Source organism: Erythrolamprus reginae, chromosome 1, assembly GCF_031021105.1.
Source record: "Erythrolamprus reginae isolate rEryReg1 chromosome 1, rEryReg1.hap1, whole genome shotgun sequence".
Classification (NCBI taxonomy): Eukaryota; Metazoa; Chordata; class Lepidosauria; order Squamata; family Dipsadidae; genus Erythrolamprus; species Erythrolamprus reginae.
In genome coordinates, this window is record NC_091950.1 from 144,665,553 (window position 1) to 144,691,752 (window position 26,200).

The window sequence follows — 26,200 nt, forward strand, 5'->3', positions numbered from 1 at the left end:
TATTGTTGACATTTTCTTTGGAGCATGTAATCCTGAGTTCATTGTTGGGTTGTGCCTTTGTGCCTACTGAAAAATATAGACATATTTGTACACTAATCAACTTCATTGCTGGAGTGGGAACTTCCTGGTAGAAGTCAGAAGCAAAACTCGGTCTCAAGTAGAAGCATTAGCTGCCCACAAAAGCAGGGGAGGGATGGTCGCGGGGCATTTATTCTGAAGCAAAAAATAAGCATCAGTTGATATATTCACATCATTGGAAAACCTTAGGGAAAGGGTTTGCGTTTATCAGCCTGAGGTTAATGGTGTAATTTGCCAGTCATTAAAATGGGGTAGAGGCAATTTTCAATTCCAATGATTGACCTGATGAAATATTTATTTATTTATTTTTATTTTCTCAAACATGTATAGGATAGTACTAATTTGTATAAACATAAAGTGGCCAGATTATTACCTCGTTAAAGCGGGACACCATTCCGGGGGTGGGGGAGAACACAGATGGATGAACCGCAGCGTGAACCCAAACTCATGCAGGCTTCAACCGGGGCCCTGTTGTAACGCAACCCATCAACCCTCCCAAAAGGGGAGAAGATCCCTTCCGCCTGAAACCAGCTTGCAAAAAGCACCGATGCTTAGGCGAAACAATTGCTGGGAGGGGGGGGGGGAATGAACTTGGAGGTAGGATCAGTTGTTCCCCGAACTTACGAAAGAGAGAGATTGGCGCTCGTTTAGTGGAGCTTCGCCTGCTTTCCCGAGATTGGCACCAGTGAAGAAGGCAGGAACTGAGCGAGGAGGAGGAGAGCCACCAGCCCACGTCACTCCATCTGTGGTGCTGGGAAGAGCTGCTTGGCGTCAGTCTTTTTTACGGTCCAGCCCCCCTCGCTTGGGGAGCACGCTCGGAGCCCAGGCATCGGACATCGGAGGTGGTGATCCTCCCAGCCAATGTCTCCAAGCCCAAGACCATTGTGGATTGCCCTGACCCTTCCCCTTCGCTTAAGGTGACCAGACGTCCCATTTTTAAAAAATCATGACTTTTTGAAAACACCACGGCATGCGGGACAAATTGCCCCAAAGTGGGACTGTCCCGCCAAAAGCGGGATGTTTGGTCACCTTATCTTACTAGTATTATCTCTTACTAGTATCATGTATATAACCATTGTTATATCTTTGTATACTATTTAATACATACTTGACAAAATGAATAAAAAAATAAAAAGGATAAAAGAAGACAGTAGGACAGGAATGGTAGGCACAGTGGTGCGCTTATGCACGCCCCTTACAGGCCTGTTAGACACGGGGAGAGGTCGACTGAGGACAATCTAAGGTTAAAATTTTGGAGGTTTGAGGAAGAAATCAGAGTCAGCTAGTGCATTCCAGGCATTGATGACTTTATCGCTGAAGTGGTATTTTCTGCAGTCGAGTTTGGAGCAGTTTACATTTAGTTTGAATCTATGAAGTGCTGGTTATTGATAGTGTAGGTAGTTATTTGTGTGAATTTAGGCAGTTAACATATCTAATACACGCCCAATGAGGTGGATTAGGCTAAAACTGACTGGGCCAAAGTTTTCCAGCCGGCTTTTCTGTGTGCTATTCATTTCGGGCACAACAAGCATTGCACCATCAAATCCACTTCTTAAAATACAAAGAGACACTTTTTAAATCAAATTAGCCAAATATGGAGATATTTTGATAACTGAGGTCAGTGTTCCCTCTAATTTTTTTTGGGGGGTGGGCAGAAAAGTATAGTGTCTGAGCGGCAGTCCCTTTGGGACTGGGCGGCACAGAAATAATAAATAAATAAATAAACAAACAAACAAATAAAAAACCCACCCTGTTTTGCCTCAGAGAATTTCAAAATAAAATACTGTACTGTGTGTCTATAACAGTGAGCTGATAATAGGGCAACTCTATCAATATCAAAATGCCACTTAAATAGTTGAGCTAGTTTCAAACTAGATTTTGATTTTCTTTCTCTCTTCCTTACTCCCATTCTTTTTCTTTCTGTTTTCCTTCCTCTCTTTTTTCTATCTGTTTCTCTCTCTTCCTCTCTTCCTCTCTCTCTCCTTCCCTCTCACTCTTTCCCTCTCAGCTTCTGGGCAGGTTTGGAAAACTCTGAGTTGATGATGATTTTTAAGTGAGCGATTGCTCACTGCTCAGCTTAGAGGGAACTATGACTGAGGTATAACAAGTTAAATAAACCTTTTAAAAGCTTAGTGCTTTATCCCTCCCCCCAATGTCTCGCGTTCTTGCCGCGAGGTGCGTCCTCTGGAGGAAAGCTGAAACAACTACAACAACCATCATGCTCTGCGGTTGAGGAGGAACACATGCGCAGAACGCCTTTTCCTTGTTGCTAAGGGAGCCTGAGATAAGGGCGGATTTAGGGCGACCCTCCGTTTGGGGTCCCCTCCTTTTTCGTTCCCCCGCATCCTGGCAGCCGAAGTTACAAGTTCCAGTTCTTGGTGTGTGTGTAGGGGGGAGGGGGAGATCCTTTGTTACCATGGTGACAGTAGTAGCGTTATTTTGGCCTTGTTAGCGATGTTCTTGCCGGACACGGAGGAGGGCAGCCGGAACAGCAGCGATGTCCCGTTCCCAAATCATCCACAGTGGCCACTTCATGGTCTCGGAACCCCACGCCGAGTCGGACCCCGATCCAGATGTCGACTCCGAAGAGGCCGAGCGAGCCGTTCGTTTAGGAGGCCTGCCAAGCTGCGTGCCCGAGCGAGTCGGAGAGGCCGGAGCTTTAGAGAAGGCTGCGGCTGGGAAAGCTGAAAGCGGAGCCCAGCTGTGTTTGGGGGCTCTCTACGACTTCGACACGGTAGATCAAGGCACCTGTCAGATCTACCGCTACGGGCCGCGCAGTAGCGGCGCGCTCAATATCGATGCCTCCCTCACGAAGCTGTTCGAATGCATGACCCTGGCCTACAGGTGAGGAGGGCCGGGATGGCAAGGAAAGGACGAAGGGAGGCGAGCCCCACTTGGTGGTTAGTGCCATAAAACAGGGGTCTCCAACCTTGGCAACTTTTAAGACTTGTGGACTTCAACTCCTAGAACTCCTCAGCCAAGGAAGGGAGGGAGGGAGAAAGAAAGAAAGAAATGTTTTTTTCTTTGAAGACCTTTTGTTTCTCACAAGAAAAGAGAGAGGGAGGAAAGAAGAAATGAAGGAAGAAAGAAAGAGAGAGAGAAAGAAAGAAAGTTTCTTTTCTCTGAAGACCTTTTGCTTCTCAAGAAAAAGGCGGGAGGGAAGAAGGAAGAAAGAGAAAGAAAGTTTTCTTTTAAGACCTTTTGCTTCTCACAAGAAAGGTGGAAGGAAGAATAAAGAAAGAAAAAAGAGAATGAAGGAAGGTGGAGAGAGGAAAGAAAGAAGGAAGGAAGAAGGCAGAAGGAAGGAAGAAAAAAGCTGGCTAAAGAACTCTGGGAGTTGAAGTCCACAAGTCTTAAAGTTGCCAAGGTTGGAGACCCCTGGTTTAAGGTATATGACGAATGTATTTCAAAAAAAGGTTCATTATCTATGAAACAGTCAGTGTTTAATGTACATTAATTAACCCAAATCACTAACACCCAATCTCTGACTAGTCTGTTGTATCCTGTCAGTTATTAGATCACTTAAAAGTATGCCTTGCTGAAAATAAACTTTTGCCTCAGCTTCAACTTCTGGGAGTTGAAGTCCACAAGTCTTAAAGTTGCCAAGGTTGGAGACCTTGCCATAAAAGACCTGCAGGAGGGAGAAGGGCCTAGATAGAACACTGTCCCAACCAACCGGAATTGCTCCAGAGCTTCCAGAAATCAAAATCTTGAATGGCAGTAAAAAAATATGTGACTTGGCACCAATTTTCACAGTTAACAAACTTTGGCAGCATCCCTGTGATCATGTAACAAATATTTGGATGTTTGGTGACTGGTTCAACTTTGAGAACTGTAGGAAACAAAATTTCATTTTTAATTCCCTTTGGTGGGGCATTACAAGTTTGCCTGGTGCATCAGTTGCTACCCTATTTGGATCAGGAGACTCTTCTCATGTCACCCATGTCCTTATCACCTCATGGCTCGACTATTGCAATGCATTGCACATGGGGCTACCCTTGAGAAGCGTTCAGAGACTACAGCTGGTCCAGAATGCAGCCGCGGGAGTGGTTATGGGCGCACCTAGGTACACCCACACCACACCAATACTCTGCAAGCTGCACTGGCTCCCAATCCTCAGTCTCCGGATGCAATTCAACGTGTTGGTTATCCCCTTAAAGCCCTACATGGCTTAGGGCCAGACCATCTTCAGGACCGCCTTCTGCTGCACAGCTCCCAACGACCGATAAGGGCCCCCAAGGTCAGCCTTCTCCGGGTCCCCTTGGCTAAGCAGTATCAGTTAGCGGGGCCATGGGGGAGGGCCTTCTCTGTGGCAGCGCCGGCCCTCTGGAATTAGCTCCCTCCTGAGATCCGTACCTCCCTCATCCTAATGACCTTCTGGAAAGCCTTAAAGACAGGCCTGGGGCCCTTAAGCAAATGTTACATATTTTAGATCTGGCCACAAAGATATTATTGTTTTTTGGAAAGGGGTAATAGTTTTTAGATGTCTTTGTTGTAAGCTGCCCAGAGTCCTTCTGGAGTTGGGTGGCAATTTGATTGGATTTCATTGGATTGGATTGGATTAGATTATGACTGAATGGATGGATGGTTGGATGCCGATTAGTGTATATTCGAGGTGACAAAGTTATTCTGTTCTATTCATATTTATGACCTTTACGGTGTCCTAGGATCATGAGATTGCTTTCGGCGATCCTCTGACAAGCAAAGTCAATGGAGGATGCTTCCTTAACAGCTGTAGTGATTCATTTAACAACTGTGGCTTGAAAGGTCGTAAAGTGGGGCAAAATTCACTTAACAAATGTTTCACTTAGCAACATAAATTTTGGCCTTTGTTGTGGTTGTAAGCCGAGGACTAATTATATTGGACAACATACCTTCCTTCCAAGTTGCTGTACCTTACTTAACAATGGGCCTTGCCCAAACTTGAATTCTAAACAAAGTTCTAAATGTGCCACCCTCTTCTGGGCAATGTTATTATGTTAAAACCCTGGACTCAAATTAGACTTTTTCATTATTTCTTTCTCATACTAGAACTTGAGCACCAATAGGGAGGCTCAAAATCTCTGTTAATATCCTGGAAGTGCAGAGTACATCAGAACAAATCAGAAATATCTCAAATAGAAATAAAGGCTCTTGGAAGCAATTTTAAGAGTTAAAACAAAGATTCTGAATTGTCTCTAAATTGCGAGAAGGAGAAAAGTGATTTTCTAATGTGCTATTTGAATTAAATTTGAGGGTTAAGTATGTATATGTTCAGAAGAAGAAACTTATTTATCAGTCAGTAGCTTTGTTGAAAGCTTAATTTGTTATGTGCCTGCATTTACTGGATAAACCTGGTAATATGAGCCTATTTACCCATTTGTAAAGTCCTCAATTTACAACCACAATTGAGCCGAAAACTTATGTTGGCAAGTGAGAAATTTGTTAAGTGAGTTTTGTCCCATTTTACAACATTTCTTACCAGATTTCTTAGACGAACCACTGTAGTTGTTAAATTAAGTAACATGGTTGTTAAGTGAATCTGGCTTCCCCATTGACTTTGCTTGCCAGATGGTTGCAAAAGATAATCACATGACCCTGGGACACTGCAATTGTCATAAATATGAACCACTTGTCAAACATTTGAATGTAAATCCCATGACCATGGGTATGTTTCAGTAGTTATAAGTGTGAAAAATGGTCACAAGTCACTTTTTAATGCTGTTGTAATTTTAAATGTCCTTAATGAACTGTGGTTAAGTCGAAGACTACCTGTATTTTTTATAGTTGCCCTTTGTAACAGAGTATTTGTTTGTTTGTTTGTTTGTTCATTCATTCAATTTTTATGCCGCCCTTCTCCTTAGACTCAGGGCGACTTACAACATGTTAGCAACAGCGCTTTTTAACAGAGCCAGCATATTGCCCCCATAATCTGGGTCCTCATTTTACCCACCTCGGAAGGATGGAAGGATGAGTCAATCTTGAGCCGGTGATGAGATTTGAACTGCTGGCCTACAGATCTACCATCCCCTTCAGTGGCCTGCAGTACAGCACTCTACCTGCTGCGCCACCCCGGCCCAAATATTATTTATTGGACAGCTATTCATAATTAATCTGCCAGCTGAGCCTTAGACCAGAGTTCTCCATTCTTAGAATAGACTTGGTTCACAGAGCTGTTGGGGAACAAAGGAGAAAAGGGAATTCTGAATGCTTTGGCACAAGGCCTCTATGTGCCTTCATTTTGGTTCCTTTAGTAATGTTTTATAGGGAAAGGAGAGGCAATAACCTCTTCCACTTTTAAATCTCCCCTATGTCTCTGACATTTCATACTTTTCTTGTTACCAAAAAATGTTGACAAACAAAAATACATTTCTGTTAGTATCGCATATCTTTGGATCACCAGTTTTAGAAGACCTTTGGCAAGAAGCATCCATAAATTCAGTTTGGAAATGATCAAGACATCAATCTCTCCTTTGCTTTTGGAATAATTACTCAGTAAATCAGTTGCCAGACTTGAAGTGGTTTTGGTCAGGCTATATCACACTGGTCACATGAATCTTCATATTGTTTATGTTCATTCTCATGACTTTCAGAAAGAGAGGCTATCAAGTTGTGTTACTCTTGATATGTCAATGGTGTCAGTAGTATTCAGACCACTGGCTTAATTTTCAGTTGTTGAGGGAAAAGTGACCTGTAATTACCTTCCAACAGTAAAAAAAATGGATGGCATAATTAGATTAAACAGAATGTAATCTATTCTACAGAATCCAACTGCTAAAAAGTTCTCAACATATTATTCTTTAAGAATTTTTTCTATTGGAAATACTTTTTTTGCATTTGAAAACACCGATGACACATCACAAATCATTCTAATTCAGTAATCACTAAGTTGATCTTTAGACAAACATATTACTTATAGTTAATAGTCTCCAGTTGTTCTCTGCATAAATTAATTTGCTGTTGTGGGCCTGTTCATCCATTTCCTTCAGTTTGTCATAAAATCCAATAGGGAAGGGAAAGCAGAGATGAGATACTAACTTTCAAAGAAATCTTGCACATTACTCAGTCTTTCAAAAAGATAAACAATTGCATGCATTTTATACTCTATTTTGAATTCTCTTATTTTCTTCTTTTATTGGCACAGTGTAGGAATATTTGTGTCTATATTGTCAAGTCTTTGAGGTAATATTCCTATTTATTTTGCTTTCTTAATCATTTTTGGCTTGACTTGTATACCAGATATTACAGAAATTTATTTGGGTTCTTTTTTATTTTTAGTGGGAAAATTGTATCTCCCAAATGGAAAACCTTCAAGGGACTGAAATTGCTGCAGCGTGACAAGATTCGACTCAATAATGCTATTTGGAGGGCATGGTATCTACAGTGTGAGTATTGGAACAGGATAAATTCGGAAATGTATACCCAAGGCACCTTCTTTCCATAAGGAGTCCATGTTCTTGATGAATTCTGCAGCCAAGGACTATTTTCTGTGCACTATTATGAGCTGCAAGCAATAGAACATCACATATAGTCTGTTGTCTTTGGTTGTAAAGCCCATGAACATTGTCTTCCTGTTTGTAAATGTACAATTTGGGAGAGCTTTCAGACAGTCAAAAAGTACACTTGTCTGTCTCTGAAAGTGGAAATGGCATTTAGAGTTCTGTTTCTGTTTTATTTTGGACACAGATGTGGAGAAGAGGCAGAATCCTGTGTGCAGCTTTGTGACTCCCCTGGAATGCAGTGACATAGAGCAGCATCGCAAGCCTGAGGTGAGCAAGGATTTTATGCCATGAAGAATTACCAGAGTGTGATGCTCTCTTAGTACAATGATGATGTTACCTAGTTTGGTAATGAGACATCTGCAAGAAAACCACCATGCCCAGACAGCACCAAAGACCCTACATTCCAACATCTCTTCCATAAATACCAGATTCTATTTCTTTGCCTTTATTTAACTTTTGTGTCTCTATTTATTTGTTAGGCTGTCATTATGGAAGGAAAATATTGGAAACGCCAAGTTGGGGTTGTTATTAGGGAATATAATAAATGGAGGACATTCTTCCATATTCGGGTAAGTTTCTTCTCAAGCAAGTAAAGGTTTTTGGATAACACATGATATCAGTGTGATTAAAAAAGCTGGCATATAGCACTATATTGAAATTTTCCCTCGCCTGATGATATTCTTTATCTTGTCCTCTGTGTTGTTGCAGTGGCAGCCAAGAGTCTTAATTCTATCCTAAAACAGCTCAACCCTGTGTACATATGCAGCCTGCATGTACAAGATTTAAAACATTATGCAAGTACCTCTGCAGAATTTCTACACATTTGCACCAACATTTATAGGCATAGTGTAAAATGTGTTTAGCTAGCATTTTTAGTAGCCTCTTATACCTGAGAAATTTTATTATTGCAGATCCCAATCATGGGACCTAGTATGAGATTTACCAGATGATTATCCTTTTTATTTTTATTTATCTTTCATATTTCTAAGCTATCCATCTTTCTCAGAGAGGGGCTCTTTTATCTATCAGGTGCCTCGGACCAAAGATCTTTTCTCCATCTGTAGTTAATTCATAATTTTGACTTTTTTCCATTTGCATAAGTTAGACACTAATTATTTATTAATATATACAGTTGCTTATAAGGATTCTCTACTGCTTTATTGATTTCATTAATTGGATAAATTTTTAATTTTCCTTTGCTAATGATTCTCTCAGAAATGTATTCTAATTTAAAGCACCTTATCTTTTTGGTCTAGGAGCAGAGGTTTGACAAACCAAACTGTGATCCTAGTCAGGTACTATTTTAATATTCAAAAGTTCCCTTTCCCTATTTCCTTCCCCCTCTCACAGAGTCTAAAGCAAGCTGGCATACTTAGAATAACAACCATTGAGCATTCCAGCTTTCATTTCCCCAATCCTTTGCTGGAACATATGGATTTCTCCCCCCAATTTTGTGCAGGAGGTGTCTGATGCAATTTCAGAGGTAGAACTCAACATTGAAACAGCAAGTGGAGGTCCAATGGATATTGATCCCTTACATGATCTGGATGTACTTCTGGATACCATGGTCTCCAGCCGCAACCCTTATGGTGGTCCCAACTTACGTGGCCTTGGTGAGAAGTCACTTTATGCCCATTACACTGTGATATTGTAGTGAAACTTTTTCCTTATGGCCAAGTGCACAGAGCTTTCCAAGGGCTTTTATATAGGAGTTAGTTGCTAACTTGTAAAGACTATGTATGAAACATGTTATTTTGCCATGAAAGCTGTAAATTTGGGTATAAATTTTTTTGTCCTGTCTCCAGCCTTCCCTTTTGGGGGAAAGTTGTTGAGCAGGTGATCAAGTGGCATCTTTAGAGTATCTGAATCTTCTTCATTAAGGATTCAGACCCAGATTTGGGACACAATGTAGTTAGTTATCTGGCAAGAGCTCGATGGGATAGTGCTCCTGTTTAACATTTACATGAAACTATCGAGGGAGACTGTCCATCACCATGAGAAAAGGTGATATCAATTGGATGATAATACAGTGGAACCCCGACTTACGAGTTTAATTGGTTCCGGAAGGAGGCTCGCACGTCGAACAGCTCGTATGTCGAAACATTGTTTCCCATAGGAAACAATGTAAAAGCGATTAATGCGTGCAAGCCCGAGGGCTGAGGGGAAAAGACGTCGGCTGAAGCGGGGAAGTTCGCCAGGAGTCAGCAAAGAAGCCCCGCGTGTGTTTTAAAACATCGGAGCCGGCATGGGGAGGCTTTTAATCAGCCTCCGAGCCCCGAACCCGGACTCGGGGGTTGATTGAGAGCCTCCCCATGCCGGCTCCGATGTTTTAAAAGACACGCGCGGCTTTTCTGCTGCCTCCTGGCGAACTTCCCCGCTTTAGGAGGCAGCGGAAAAGCCGCGCGTGTGTTTTAAAACATCGGAGCCGGCATGGGGAGGCTCTCAATCAACCCCCGAGTCCAGGTTCGGGGCTCGGAGGCTGATTAAAAGCCTCCCCATGCCGGCTCCGATGTTTTAAAACACACGCGCGGCTTTTCCGCTGCCTCCTCAAGCGGGGAAGTTCGCCAGGAGGCAGCAGAAAAGCCGCGCGTGTCTTTTAAAACATCGGAGCCGGCATGGGGAGGCTCTCAATCAACCCCCGAGTCCGGGTTCGGGGCTCGGAGGCTGATTAAAAGCCTCCCCATGCCGGCTCCGATGTTTTAAAAGACACGCGCGGCTTTTCTGCTGCCTCCTGGCGAACTTCCCCGCTTTAGGAGGCAGCGGAAAAGCCGCTTATTTTTTCTTGCTTATTTTTTCCCGCCACTCGCAGCGAAAGTGCCCCGGTTTTTTTGCCGCCCCCCCCCCCCGCCCGCCTCTCGCAGCAAGTGCTTGTCCGGGCGTTTTTTTTGCTCCCCCCCCGCCCGCCTCGCAGCAAGTGCTTGTCCGGGCGGTTTTTTTTGCCCCTCCCCCCCGCCCGCCTCGCAGCAAGTGCTTGTCCGGGCGTTTTTTTTGCCCCCTCCCCCCCGCCCGCCTCTCGCAGCAAGTGCTTGTCCAGGCGTTTTTTTTGCCCCCCCCCCCACCCGCCTCGCAGCAAGTGCTTGTCCGGGCGTTTTTTTTGCTCCCCCCCCGCCCGCCTCGCAGCAAGTGCTTGTCCGGGCGGTTTTTTTGCCCCCTCCCCCCCGCCCGCCTCGCAGCAAGTGCTTGTCCGGGCGTTTTTTTTTTGCCCCCTCCCCCCTGCCCGCCTCTCGCAGCAAGTGCTTGTCCGGGCGTTTTTTTTGCCCCCCCCCCCCCCCCCGCCCGCCTCTCGCAGCAAGTGCTTGTCCGGGCGTTTTTTTTGCCCCCCCCCCCCCGCCCGCCTCGCAGCAAGTGCTTGTCCGGGCGTTTTTTTTGCCGCCCCCCCCCCCGCCCGCTTCTGCACCCCCAGCAGAAGCCAAGGACTCACCAAGAGCTGGATACTGAGAAGAGCCGGCCTGGCTTGCTTTGCTTCCGAGCTGATGCAGAGCCGAATAAAGCGTCACGCCCCCCTGACGCTTTTGGCGGCAAAAGAGGCCAGCATCGCTTCGGAAGCCGCCGAAAGCGTCAGAGGGGCGTGACGCTTTATTCGGCTCTGCATCAGCTCGGAAGCAAAGCAAGCCAGGCCGGCTCTTCTCGGCTCGTATCCCAAATGGAAGCTCGTGAGTCGAACAAAAATTTCTCTACTCTCCCAGCTCGTATCTCGAGTACCTCGTAAGTAGAGCTGCTCGTATGTCGGGGTTCCACTGTATTCAGTTACACGTCTCTGCCTTTGTTGAGTTAAGCATTGCTGCAACAGTCCTTTCCTGGTCCCTGGAGGCTATTAAGGCAACAGGCAAAATTGAACCTTGGCAAGATGCAATGGGTTTGGGTGTCTTTGGGTTTTGGAGAATTATATGTGGTCAAGGATGGACTTGGTTCTGCCCCAAACAGACCTGATGCATAAGCTGGAGTTCTCCTGGACCTGCGACCTCTGCTTGAGGAGGTAGCAGTCAGGGCCAGGAGAGCCTGCTCTTTGTTGTGCATCAGTTATGCCCATTCCGGGACCAATATGCCCGTCTCAGAGTCACCCAAACCCTGTTGGGACTATTGTAATGCAGTCTACATGGAGCTGCTCTTGAAGAGTATCCAGAAGCTTCAATTGGTTCAAAATGGAGCAGTTCATACAGTTTTACACAAGCCTAGATTTGTGTATGCATTGGTTGCCAATTTGCTTTTTATTGTCAAGTGGCTAGAGTAATTACATTGGTAGTCGCTACAGCGGAGAACATGGCATTTTAAGAGCTTTACATTGTGGATTTTTTATCTTGTAAACTACCCAGCATCACCATGGTGTGAGTTGGATAGTGACATAAACTTAATAAATAAAATGAATAGCAAATTATATCCCTTATTTTATCTCTCCAGCTCACCAGGGTAATTCTGACATGATACAGCCTACTCTGACCCAACTTCACCCCAATTTTGGAGAAGAATTTGTGAACACTTTGGACCCTATTCACGGTAACAAAAATTCCCCAATTTTATATAACTAAGTTGAATTATGAGATCCGGTGGAACATTCCATAGACAAAATATTTATATTTTTAAATGAGCTTTGCATAGTTTATTAGGGTCAATTCAAGGCTATGTTTTTAAAAATTTCACCTATGTATTCCAGAAAATGTACAGCATGGAAATGTGTTGCTGGATTCCCTAGATCTGTTCCAAGTACTGATTTTTTAGGAGTATAAGATGCACCGGAGTATAAGAGGCACCTTAACACTGTTTGCTGTGTATTTATGTGCATGTGTGTCTGATCCATAGAAATAGCAAAGAATTGGAGAAATGTATGTTATGGCAGTACATTAATGTCAGAAAGCTTTCTTAAATGTAATCAAACTAACTCCTCCCGATTATTTAAATAGATATACTCCAAACATGACTAAGTCGGAGTTTAACTCAGCTGCCTTACCATTAATACTAAAACAGGACACTGTTGTATTTCAGATTATACTTTTACAGATCTTTAAAATTGATGTGGCTTTATGGATTTATACATTCTTTGCTATTTAAAAGAAGATACAATACTACTGGGCCTCTTCAGATCAAGCATTTATTTTAAAAAGCTTCTTCATTTTGTTAAGCTGTCTAGAACAATAATAAAGAAGTCTTTAAAAAATAAGTCTAATAATTTGATCACTCTACAGACATTTATAGTTATTGCATCCAGTTCCTTGTATCCAGTTCAGCAGAAAATAAAAATCTGCCTCTCTCTCACCCAGCAATTTGCTTCCTTGCAGCTAGTTTCACTTTCAGTTCTAGCAGGTGGTCTGCCTGTGCTGAATCAGCTGGTGTCAGGAGGTTGATATCAGTTGTTTGTGCTAATCAGACTCTGCAATGTCAGCTGCAAGGAGGTAAATTCCTGGGAGGCAGAAGTCAAAGGGTGGGGGCGGCTGGGTGGGAATGCATTCGATGTATAAGATGCACCCAAATTTTCACCCTCTCTTGAGAGGTAAAAAGGTGTGTCTTGTATTCTGAAAAATACAGTATGTTTCAGTGGGAAAATGTTTTCACAGTCTCAATAAGCAAAGTATCTAATTCTCATGCTTTGGGAGAAAATAAGATTATTTATTTTCAAAAGCCTCAAATTAATCCCCAGATTATGAAAGGTTGGGTTCTGACCTCAACAGTAAATAGTATTAGAGCCGTCGATTACTTACATTGGCTCAGAGGTATAGCTAGTGAACAAAGACAGCCTAAGTCACAAGAAATAAGAGCGAAATCCTCTCATCTGCTAAGATTCTGCAAGTCTTGCCCAGACAGGGGCAAGATAGGCAAGGATGGTAGCAACGGTGGAGTTTGGCACTCGGGCCATGCAGAGCTGCTCTGCCAGGGGGCAGCAAACCGGCAACCGGCCTCTCCCATCCTTCCTAGAGAGTGCCTCTGTTGATGGCCAGCGGGTGGGCGATGCCCAGGGAGGGCCAAGTTTAGTGCATTCCCAGCTGCGCGGAAGCCCCCCAGTGGCCCACCATCGCTACATCCCGTAGGCGGTGGGCACCCCTGGGCAACACAGAATCCCAGCGGCGGCAGCAGGCTGGGGCAGCTCAGGAGACACTTCGGGAGGCACTAGCTTCTTCTTTTAGCCCAAATCACGCGTTCACAGGATGCAAGGATGGGGGTTTCTCTTGGGGAAGTGGCGCAAGAGAAATCCTCTGCAAGATGGATGACGTGCACCGCGCCATTTCCCACCTCCCGGGATGTGAAGATGGGGGCTTCCCCTGGGATGGGAGGGTCGCAAGAGGTCCTCTGCAGGGCGGCAGAAGTGCACTGCGCACCTTCCCATCAGGGTGGTGAGTTCAGGACAGGCATCTTCATGCACGGAGGGTACGGAAGGGGAGGAAGGGGATCTCCCGCCACCCCTCCTCTGTGCAACCTACTGCTGAGCGGTCTCCTTCACGTCACCTGTTTCACTCATGGGCGGATGGACTGGAACTTCCACGCTTCATTGCTAGCAGAGCCAATGCCATTCCCCTCCTTTGCCCTGCCTGAACATACAGGCGCCATATGGCTCCAACAACAGTGACTTCAGGAGATGCTGGCTGTACGGAGGCATGGGTGAAGGCTGGTAGGGGCCTGCAACACGTGGGGTGGTGGTGGTGGCTCAGTCTACTTCCCTCCAACCCAGCCGCCTTCCTCGCCGGCTTTGTACCTGAGTGAACTCTTCTGTCCTTGGCTGTTGCTCTGGTTGCTTCGTTCTCTTTGCACCTTGTTTGTAAAGCAGCTCTCAAAGGGGGCATGGCGTACCCAGAGCTGCCGCTTCTTCACAAACGCTGAAGATCTGTTCCGCTTGGAGTTCCAAGCTATGAGGAGGGTGTGGGAACGGCTGCAATGCCAGCAGCTTCAGGGCTTCTTTCCTTCAGTGGTTCATTTTCTTACATCTAGGCGCTGCCTCCCAAAAAGACTTCCCTTCTTCAAACGACCCAGGTGGAGGGTGGACAGCTTATGCTCTTGGTCTAGGAGAAATTTTTGTGCAGTGCAAAAGAACCTCAAAAAAAGTACTCCCCGTCCAAAACAAAATGGTGACGCATGTGCATTGCTGGAAACTCAGTGTCTGCGCATGCTCAGAAGAAGAAGAAATTAAACAAATCTCCCCCAAAATAGAAAAATATTCTAAAAAAATTCAGGAAAATAATGACTGGCACCAATTGATCCAGGTCAGTGATGTCATCATGACATCATGACATCACCAGCAGTCAAATATACTTGGAAGAAGATTAATGTGTAAGTACAGTGGTACCTCTACTTATGAACTTAATTCGCTCCATGACCAGGTTCTTAAGTGGAAAAGTTTGTAAGAAGAAGCAATTTTTCTCATAGGAATCCATGTAAAAGCAAATAATGCGTGCGATTGGCGAAACCACAGGGAGAGTGGAGGCCCTGTTTCCTCCCATGAGATTCTTAGAGAGGCCCCATGGAGACTTCTCCACACCTTTTCCGGCTCTGTTTTCTCCCAGGAGATTCCTAGAGAGGCCCCACGGAGGCTTCTCCCTGCCTTTTCCAGTTACAGTTTCAGAAACTCAGATTCTTAAATGGGAAATGGTTCTTGAGAAGAGGCAAAAAAATCTTGAACACCCAGTTCTTATCTAGAAAAGTTTGTAAGTAGAGGCGTTCTTAGGTAGAGGTACCACTGTATATGACAACTTACATTCTAGTCCCTGGTTATGTATGTTGGGACACACACACATACACACACTTAATTTCTCTCCGTCAATGACAACTAATATATGATGTAGTCAGGCAAAATGCATAAGTTGCTTTTTCTTTCCTCGGGTTCCAGTTTCATATCGTCCATCTTCCTGTTTATGATTTTTTAAAAACACCACTAGCTGAGAAAAAATTAAAGATTATTTGCTTAATTGATCAAGCTTTGCAGCCAGTCCTCATTTTTATTACTCATTTATTGCCCATTTATTGACTCCTCCAAGTCATCTATCCTACCTTTTTGTTTTTCACAGAATTTATTACTTCTTGTCGTTCTCAGCCTATATTCCAGGTAAGGAGAAGTAGTATATCCAGTCATTTATTACAGTAACCACAGTAAGGCTAGCACTTAGTTTCATATGTACAAAGTAAGGATTATTATTTTCTGTTAGAAATTATGTTACAGGGAATGAAACCTGCAGTTTGAAAAGCATAGTCCAGCTCATCCCAATATTCAGATAATTGTTTCAATACATTATTTCATTTTCTGGATATATTACCCTGGTATATTCCTGTATAAAGTGAACTAAGCCAAACCAAACATAAAGAACTATATGGTTTATTATTAGTTTTATAGCTACTTCATTTACTACAAGTAGTGTGCTGTGCCTAGTTATGAATTTAAATAATAAGTTAAAGGCAGTCATTGCTTAATGTGCACAATTAGGAATGGAAACTCAGACACTGAGCGAAGAGATCATTAAATGACATGTCACGTGACTGTTTTGCTCAATGACCATTGTTCCCAACACTCCTAATTGCAATCATAAATTATCCCCTAAGAGAGAGAGAGGGAAACAAGGGTTTTAGTATGTTAAAACCTATGCGCAAGCACTGAGTGGCAGGGAGTTTTTATGTACTAAAATCCTTGTCTCCCTGCCTTTCCCTTAATCACAACCCATTGCAACTGGGAATATTGGGATCATGTTCATTGAGCAAAGCAATCAGGTGACATTTCACTTCAGTCCTCTCAGCAGATGGCAACAACAGCTTGCAACTTTCCCTGCTGGCTTTCCCATTGATTTTCTGATTGGTGACACTGGGTAACCAGTGATAAGTATGAATAGGTTGCCAAGCACCCAGAATGTCATCAGGTGACCACGGGGAGGGGAGGGGGGTTTTCAGAAGTACTTCACGGGCTGTAAAGCACTTTTTCCAAGGCCATTGTTAATTTGAATGGTCATTAAGCAAGGTCCATCTGTAATTAATCTTTCCCTCCCACCCTTCTTTATGTAACAGTAAGAAAGTGCTGACAGAATTTATTTTAAAATTATGTATAAGAGCTGACATTTCCTTAGTCTTTCCTAGGTTCCTGCACCTCTACCAGACCAGGACGCCTCAGATTTGCCTCCAGTTGCCTCTCACGCTAAGGAGCTCCCACCATTGGGAGACCCACTTCTGGACGTGGAGCTCCCTACACCTCTGACTGGACAGCAGATCTTCCTGCCATTCTTCCCTACCTCTCCACCAAGGATCAGCCCTCCACCTGCCCCTCCAATCTTGCATCTTCAGCCCCAAGCCACGTTTGTCTTTTCTGTTGTCCCTAACACTGGATTGGAAAAGGCCTTGCCATCCCCTCCTGGGGGATCCTTTGTTATTCCAAACTGTGGTCCCACAACCAAGGGTGGGGGGGTCAGGCAGCTTCAGCGGATTGCTCCAGCACCTTCTCCTACTCATCATCAACCTGCAACACCCCAGGTCTCCTTCACTCCACTGCCTACGGCTGGTACGTACTGCTGAATGGGGCTCCCTAAAGAAGAGAAATGTGGCTTACACTAGCTAAGATTTATTTGGACTTCTGCTTTTTGGTTGTTAAGTAATATTGGGGATTTGTGCACTTATCCTACGGTAGTTAGTTTTATAACCGTCATCAGGTATTGGGGCGGGGGGGACGGCAAAAAAAAAATTGACCACAACCATTCAGTTCGTGCCCCCCCCAGCCCTTTTTAAACAGATCAAGATATAATACATGTAAAATAATAGAGCTTCAATCCTAAGGACATGGCTGCCATCTTGCCTTTTTTGACGCACATGTAAACACCCCTGGGTAGACATTTGGTTTTCAGACTCTCATCAGTTGAACTTCTTCCTTTTTGCTAACATTCATGAAGCTTGAAAAAGGTTTACATTTTTAAAGATCTTTCTAGCTATGTGTTTTGGGGTACCTCATTTTCTTAACTCTGGAAGTTATTTATTTATTGTTTGTTTGTTTGTTTGTTTAGATTTATAAGCCGCCCAACTCCTGACAGACTCTTTCAGCTTTGTTCTTGTCAAGTAACTCAAACAAAAGGAAAATGAAACATGTTTATAGGATTTTAGACAACCCATGACTTTGGGTCATTGTTTCAGAAATATTTTCTTACCAGATTTATCAATGCTTTCAAAAATGGCAGTTTCTGATGTAACTTATCTGCCTTAAAAGTAGCCCACGTTAGACAGCTAAACATTTCCTGTGCGGTTGACCAGATGAAATATTTTATTATATTTTGTAATGTGTCATTAACTAAATTCTCAGTCATCTAGTTCATGGTTGTCCTAAAGGTGCTTTTTCAGGAGGCAATTGGACTTTCTTGTTTTCCTTTTGAAGACGTTTTGCTTCTCACATAAGAAACTGTTTCAGCTCTGACAGGATAGTGGGGAATGAAAAAGAATTTATAAATATTATATATTCCTGACTGCAAGGAATATAAATCCTTCCATTTCTCACTATCCTGTCAGAGCTGAAGAAGCTTCTTGGATGAGAAGCAAAACATCTTCAAAAGAAAAGCAAGAAAGTCCAGTTGCCTCCTGAAAAAGCACCTTTGGGACACGTCATAAACTACTTTATATTTTTATGTTGTAACATGTTTTAAAACATTTGCCAAACTTCAATTTCACAGGACTTAGATTTTGAATGCATTCTATGTTAACCCTTTCTGAGGCACCTTGGTTGAAACAGTTTTGCCCTATGATGCACAATTTCATCCAGTTAATGTTACAGATACAAGAGCTTTAGAAGTACTGTATATAAATGTTATTTTGTATTTGCACTTCTCGGAAATTATGTAATCATCTTCAGCTCAGATGGCAGTGGCTTCAGTAGATTTAGGATTTTAGTCTGTAGGCATAAGTAATGGGTGTTAAAAACTCTTTGTTGTTTTTCTATTTGATTTAAATGCAAATGTAAGAACACTATACATATAAATTTATATGTATAAAAGAAATAACATTGTTTTCTCTTGCAGTTTTAAAAGTTACTTATGTAAAAGCATGACAGCTGCAGGCTATCCAACATTTGCTTTTTTGGTTATATTTTTTCAATGTATTTTTGAATGAACCATTTAAAATCCACGTATAATTTTTAAGATCTACATAATCACTTTATTGAAAGATTTCCTTAATTCCCAAATTGAAATAATATTGAAATGCACCAATTGAAATGCAAAGCTCATACTTATTTATATTTAGAGTGCATATTCTAATTTTAAAAAATGACAAAGGCAAGAATTAACTCCTGAATTCCTTCTTCTATTCTTTGTGTATGCAACTACAGTGGTACCTCATGATACAAACCCCTCGTCTTACGAACAACCCGAGATACGAACCCGGGGTTCAGAAAATTTTTGCCTCTTCTTACGAACTTTTTTCTTCTTATGAACCCGCTGCCGCCGCCAGCAAGAAGCCCCGCCACCCGGCTGTAGCTTTTTGAAACAGCCGGGGGGCTTCCCAGCGTCCTCCTGAACCCGAACACCAAACCTGAACTTCCAGGTTCGGCGTTCGGGAGGCCGCCGAGAAGCCCCCCGGCTGTTTTAAAAGGTGACAGCCAGGCGGCGGGGCTTCCCAGCGGCCTCCCGAACCCGAACTTTTGCCGAACCTCCGGGTTCGGCATTCGGGAGGCCGCCGGGAAGCCCCGCCGCCCGGCTGTCACCTTTTAAAACAGCCGGGGGGCTTCTCGGCAGCCTCCCGAACGCCGAACCCGGAAGTTCGGGTTTGGCGTTCGGGTTCAGGAGGACGCTGGGAAGCACCCCCGGCTGTTTCCAAAGGTGACAGCTGGGCGGCGGTGTTTTTTTTGCGGGTTTTTTTGTTGTTGCACGGATTAATAGATTTTACATTGTTTCCTATGGGAAACAATGTTTCGTCTTACGAACTTTTCGTCTTACGAACCTCCTCCTAGAACCAATTAGGTTCGTAAGACGAGGTATTACTGTATTAATTTTCAGCTATAAATGGACTCTGAGTAGTAGTTTTCAAGCTGAGTAATACAAGGCAAAATTTTAGATGAAAACAATGGCTGTGAGGTGGCCAGGCTTACTTGGAGTTTTGATACTAGTTGCCATGCTGTGCGAGACGCCCATCATTTTAAGTAACAATTGGTGGCTTTAATTTCTAGATAAGGTAAATTGGTGTCCTCAAAGAGGGGGGGCATATTATTTATTATTTATTCATTTGTCCAATACACAAATACATAGGAAGAAAAATAGACATGTGATAATATAAAAGAGGGTGAAAGTGAACTTAGAGGAGATGACATATGAAAGGAAGAGAATGTATAAGATAGGTGAAAGAAAGGAAAGACAATTGGACGGGACGAAAGGCACACCAGTGTACTTATGTACACTTATGTAAATCAAACAAACAAACAAGTAAATTCAGAAGAATGGGCTCTCTAACTAGCTAATGTAGTTTACTGGTGAATTGCCAAATTCAGTATTCTTTTCCTGGTAGGGCTCATTAGCCAGCCAAAATTTCTAATGACTGGGGGTCCATAGAGACTGGAAACAGAAATGCGGGTGACAAAACCTCTTTTTTCATTTCCAGGTCCTATCCCATTGCCCCTCACTCCAACCTCAAAATCAGCTCAGGTAAAGATGTTCTCTTTTGTCATATTCTAAAAAGGGAAAAATGAGAACCTCTGGTTTTTTTCACCTTCTGTGCTGGAGGCCTTTCGATAAATAGACTTATTTATGTTTTCTTGGATTGATATGCACAATTTATTCTTCATAATCCCTAGGTGGTAATTACTTTTATTATCTCCCACAGATATGTGGCACCCCAAAGTTCCCTGCTGATGTCCTATTGAGGTCAGTCTCCATTACGAAGGAGCTTTCACCAGTTCCTGTCTCAGCTGCTGCCTTGCTTGATACTGGTAAACATGCTAGGCAGAGTTTGGAGTCGTTTCACATATCCTGTCTCATCTATTCCTTTACTTTAATCTGTATATCTTATTTGGGTGAAAACAGAATATAAGCCCATTTACCTCTATATTTTGGGAATTGTTCCAGGTTCCTCAGCACAGAAGATAGCCAAGGAGAAGAATCTGTGTAGTCACCAGGAAAAGTACAAACACAATCCTATTCAGGTGAGAAGATTTCTATTTGAAAGGAAGATTGTATGATCAAGGAAATGGAGCACCTCCCTTATGAAACCAGGTTGCAAAGCCTTGGTCTCTTCAGCCTTGAAAGACGGTGTTTAAGGGGTGACTTGATCGGAGTGTATAAAATCATGCATGGGATAGAAAAGGTGGATAGAGAAAAATTATTTTCTCTATCACACAATACTAGGACGAGGGGGCACTCCCTAAAGCTCATAGGTAAGAAAGTGAGGACAAATAAAGGGAAATATTTATTCACCCAGAGGGTCGTTGGTTTATGGAATTCACTTCCAGAAGAGATTGTGACAGCTGTCAGCCTGGATAACTTCAAGGCAGGATTAGACAGACTCATTGATGGCAAGTGTATCGGGGGTTATTGAAACGGATGTCCATGTGCCGCCTCTATGTTGGTTGAGGCAGGCAGGATTCCCTTGAATACCATTTGTTGGGGATCAGAGGAAAGGGAGGGTCTTGCCTTTTCTTTCTGCTCAAGATCCCCATGTACAACTGGTGGGCCACTGTATGACACAGAATGCTGGACTCGATGGGCTTTGGCCCAATTCAGCATGGCTCTTCTTATGTTCTTATGTATTTCTCCTAAATTGTTTTTAAATCTAAAGCATATCAGAATCAGAATATGGTAGTAAGAGGTGGCAATATTATTTATGTTTATCATCACCTGGGGTGAGGATAATTCTCTTAAATTCAGAGTCATTTTCTTTTTGACTAAATAAATATATTACTCTCACCTGACTCCACTCATGTACCCCACCGTCTCATGCCATGTGTCTTCTGCAGATCAAAAACAATGCCTTATCTTGTGTAGCCCAATTGAATGAAGTGCAAAGCTGAGAATTGTCAGAATGCAATTGTCCCTTGCAGGGAAGCTGCCGATCAAGTTTTATTTCTGGTGACTGTGCCCGTCGGATGATCATCAGCTCAGGCTTTAACACTCTTGCCAGTCTAGTACTGTCAGGATCTGACCAAACCAGCGCTAAGGTACATATCTTTTCCGTGTAAGAAAGGTTAGTATTTATCTCGTCTTTCCCATTTCTCCTCTGATCCTTTTGGAACTGTTCGTCTTTTCTTCTTCTGCTCCATCTTGTATGCTCTCAGCTCAGCAAAGCGCTGCTCTTGCAGAAGAGTGTAGCATATGTAGGAAGACTTCAGCAAGAACGCCGACAAAATCAGGAAACGGCAGAAAGACTGCGTGGAGAAATTGAAGAGTTGAGCACTGCCATTGAGTAAGTTGAACAGTTAGGTTTGAATTGGCTGAGCTCTCACTGGATCTGAGTAAAGGAAGTTTATATGGTTGAGTTGTACCTTTTTTCCCCTTGCAGCAAATTCCAGCGCCAACTTCCACCTAATGGAGCTCCTGTATTACCTCCACAATCAAATCAGGCTTCTGAACTGTATGAAGAATATGTACGTCAGCGCACATTAGAGGACTGGCGTTTTTGGATTGTATCCATCAGAAACTAACAAACGGGGGTTTAATTGGTTACTGCAGAGGAACAAACTGGGGGCACAGAGTCTGATTTATAGTAATTGCCGCAACAAAATTTTAAATGGGAAAATTGATTGTAATGAATCCTTAACGCTTTTCAACTTGCAGTTCAGTGTTATAATTAAACCACTCTTTGAGAGCTATACCAGAACGGTGAACACGGGCAACATCAAAGATTTCTGCCAATCGGTGATGAACTGGTTGGAGCAGCATTGCACATTGCCCATCTTGCGGCCCGGTACGGTTTGGCACTTTGGTAGGACAAATTACAATGGTGAAGAAATCTGAAAACTCCAGGCAGATTTTTTTCCTTCAAATTAATACCTTGGAGGTATTCCAGGGTCCTATCTGGGACTTGATCTAAAACAGGACTTTGAGTACCTTGGCTGAAGTACAGAGCATGAAATAAACCTAGCATTTTAAGTGCTGGGAAACCACCCCTGCCCTTTTAGCTTTCAGAAAATATGAAGATGCGGTTCTATCAAGCACTGGACTAGGGTGAGGTTGAGTCAGGCAGTCAAATATTTGCTTTGTTCTGGCCCCTAGTGAGAAGTTCGTTCTGCTTTTATCTCAGCCAGTTGTTTTTATTGGTGTTTATGAACCACCTATGGTCATTATATGAGATAGGCAGCCATGTAAGTTCTATATGAGAAAAATGAAAGGAGGAATTGAAAGAATTATCTTAATTCTATCATTTGCCTTTTGCAATTTTGCTAGTGTATGTAACTCATAGTTTAAGTGTGAAATACCGGTAGTAAAGTGTGAAATATGTGAATTTAAGTGTGAAATGAAAACTGCACAACCATGTCTAGCTTTGGAGCAGAGGAAAGGCAAGAATTATCACAAGATATTGGCTATGCAAGGAAATTATGCATACTTATAGCTTTTGTTCTATCTCAATCACAAGGATTGCATTTATTTATTTATTATTATTTATTAATCAGATTTGTATGCTGCCCCTCTCCGTAGACTCCGGGCGGCTAACAACAATAATAATACAATGTAAACAAATCTAATATTTAAGTTAATTTTAAAAACCCCAATTTAAGAAACCAATCATACATTCTGACATACCATGCATAAATTTTATAAGCCTAGGGGGAAGGGAAAGTCTCAATTCCCCCATGCCTGACGACAGAAGTGGGTTTTAAGTAGCTTACAAAAGGCAAGGAGGGTGGGGGCAACTCTGATATCTGGGGGGAGTTGGTTTCTCGAGAGCAGGCAAAGGCATGTAACTTAATTTGTTATTAATGGGGGGTTTCGTTTATTTTTTCTGTTTGTAGCGATATCTGGCTCTCTTCTGCAGCTGAGCAAAATCACATCAATATTGACTCAACCAAGCCATCTGCCTGGACAAGCTTTACGGGCAGTATCTTCTACGCGGTGCAAGAGCAACAACTAGGATGAAGATCAGTCTTCCTTCCTCCCCAGACCTTGCTAGGAATCCACAATAAGAACTTCTAACTCAGGAAATCCCTTCATCGTGCAAATAAGGACCTTGTGACAATATTGGTGCTAGGCATTCCACAGCAGGGAATCTCTGGGGGCTACCTTTGGTGCTGGTCATCATGGGAGAACAGTGGAAGAGTAGAGTGAACAGGACAAGGTATGGAGTTTGAGTACATCTTAAATTGTACAAATGAGTCATCAGGCATGGCTTTAGATCGGGTGTCAAACTGGTGGTCCATGGGCCAGATGTGTCATGTGCAAGCCACGCCCAGCTCCGCAAAAGCGGAAAACACCGTGAAACATCACATGATGGCAACGTGACGCTGCGAGTTTGTCACCCGTGCTTTAGATTTTTATAGAACTGGGAAGACTGTAGGTCTTAATTTCAAGAGTTTTCCCACTAGAGGGGAGTAAAGATACTTAGCATGATTCAGTTTCTCACAGAATGTGAAAGCTTATGGCTAGCAATCCCTGGTGTGAGTGCATAATTGCAGGTAGCCCTTGATTTACAACCATTCCTTGTGACCCCACAAAGTTGCAACAGTTGTGAAATTTATGGTCATTTTTCACACATCCAGCCATTGCAGCCTCCCCCATGGTCATGTGATCAAAAACCCGCCACTTGGCCACCGGCTCGAATTTATGGCAGTTGCAGTGTCCCAGAGTCATGTCATGTGGATGACCTTTTGCAACCTTCCAACAAGCAAAGTCAATGAGGAAGTCATATTCACTTAACAACCGTGTTGCCAATTTAACAATGCAGTCATTCACTTAACAATCCCCCTAAAATGGGGCAAAACTCACTTAACAATTGTCTCGCTTAGCAATGGAGATTTTGGGCTCAATTGTGATCGTAAGTTGAGGACTGCCTATACTGCATCTCCATCTGTTCGTGCCTTGAAAAACTCTGTGGCCTACAAGCTAATTGCAGGCTTCACATGTGAATGGTTGCAGGCAGACACTTTTGCCTTATTTCTCTTTTTCATTCCTGATTGGAAATCTAATGCAGAGCTGACCATTTTCTGGACATGCCCTGAATTTCTACAAGAGGGTGGAACCTGATTTCCAGCACGTTTACTTTGGGGTTTTCTCCAATCACCATACAGTACCTTGATATTTAGAGAAAAACTAAATATCTAATCTCTGAAGAACATGAGCAGGTTCTTATAAAACAGTAACTTGATGGAGTTATTTTCAGTGCAATCCTATGCCCTCTGTTCAAAGGAAAGTTGTGCTTCGTTTTGAGAATACAACTGCTACCTAATTATTTTTACATGCTACAACTAATGCTTCTTTTTATAAATATTTCTATAATAAAGGTTCTCAAAAATTGGCTATCCAATTCATAGTGGGATAACTTTTCACAATACTGCTGCCTCCATGTGAAATTATCAAATGGGAGATAACTTTAAGGAACGTACTCATTTGATTAAAATATTTCTCACTCAGGAGTTATATCTTAGTGTAAAGATATTGTAGAGAGCAAACATGGGGACATTGCATAGCAAAGTATTCAGATTCTGTTGGCATTTAATCTATCTGATAGCATGAACATTAGTCTTATGTCCTTATAATTGTTCTTGCCTTTAAGCAAGCATTCTGATACTGATAAAGAGTGAAAACAATAAATGGACCCTATGTATCTATATTCATAATTGCACGGGGCAGGGATTGGCAGTGTGGTGCTTATAAGCATTAGGACCTCTATTACCACCTCAAAGTGATGATCACAGCAGATCTAAAATAAATGAAAACTGATTTTTAAAAGACAACCATTGGTTTAGAGATTTAGTTGAAAATATAACATTCCATTGCCCAACATTTTCTTGGAAGATAGGAATATGCAAAATTAATTACAAAGTGAAATACTCTTCTTTAATACGTGTTGTCATTTAATCCGTAGCTCTTTTGTGTCCTCCTTCCTGTACCTTTTGTGGTACATGAAGGACTTTTTGCCTAAAGTTACTACCAACAAATTACATTAATAAAATTCTAATATGTATTAGTAGAGAGTCAGACTCGAAACTGGGAGACTGAATTCTAGTTCTGCATTAAGTCTGAAACCAATTGGGTGACCTTGGGCCAGTCCACTCTCTCTCAGCCTTAGGAAGCAGGAAGTAGCAAATCACTTCTGAACTCTTCTTGCCAAATGATAGACAAGCAGGCAGGCAGATTGTTGCCCACCTTGGCTACAAATAAGGTTTTAATTTTTTCCCAATGCCCTGAGATTTCCCTAGTTGAAGATTTCTTCTATTTATAGAGCTTTAATGAACAACTACGGATGTCTTATGATTGCATTTTATTTTGTAACTTCAGGGGCTATCTTTGTTTATCTGTTACATCTCAGATGCAATTTATTTTTCTTTCACACTGAGCTTGTATTTTTACTTTTTCTTTTTCCCTTGTTATTTTTCTGATATTTTGCTACTGTCATTTCTATATAAATACATGCACATACCTACACAATCAGCATCAAATTGTTATATATTATTAAAGGCATTTTTAAATTATCACTTGCATTACACCTTTTAAACGAATGTGTTATCATGATTTTATCAAACATAGGATAGTTTCTGTAATTTTCAGCTCCCATCTTCATTG

General features: G+C 42.6%; 1 protein-coding gene across 1 annotated transcript; it reads left to right on the forward strand.

The window, feature by feature from the left end:
• The first annotated feature begins 2,325 nt into the window (after positions 1–2,325).
• On the forward strand, positions 2,326–26,109 carry LOC139153693 (MLX-interacting protein-like). The gene is made up of 17 exons (XM_070727972.1): positions 2,326–2,922; positions 7,336–7,442; positions 7,744–7,826; positions 8,039–8,128; positions 8,816–8,854; positions 9,019–9,172; positions 11,958–12,053; positions 15,548–15,585; positions 16,602–17,019; positions 20,091–20,134; positions 20,313–20,418; positions 20,555–20,631; positions 21,526–21,642; positions 21,760–21,887; positions 21,984–22,107; positions 22,259–22,388; positions 23,434–26,109. Exons 1-17 carry the CDS (start codon positions 2,576–2,578, stop codon positions 23,550–23,552), a joined length of 2,217 nt encoding a protein of 738 aa, XP_070584073.1. The 5' UTR covers positions 2,326–2,575; the 3' UTR covers positions 23,553–26,109.
• Positions 26,110–26,200: the final 91 nt, after the last annotated feature.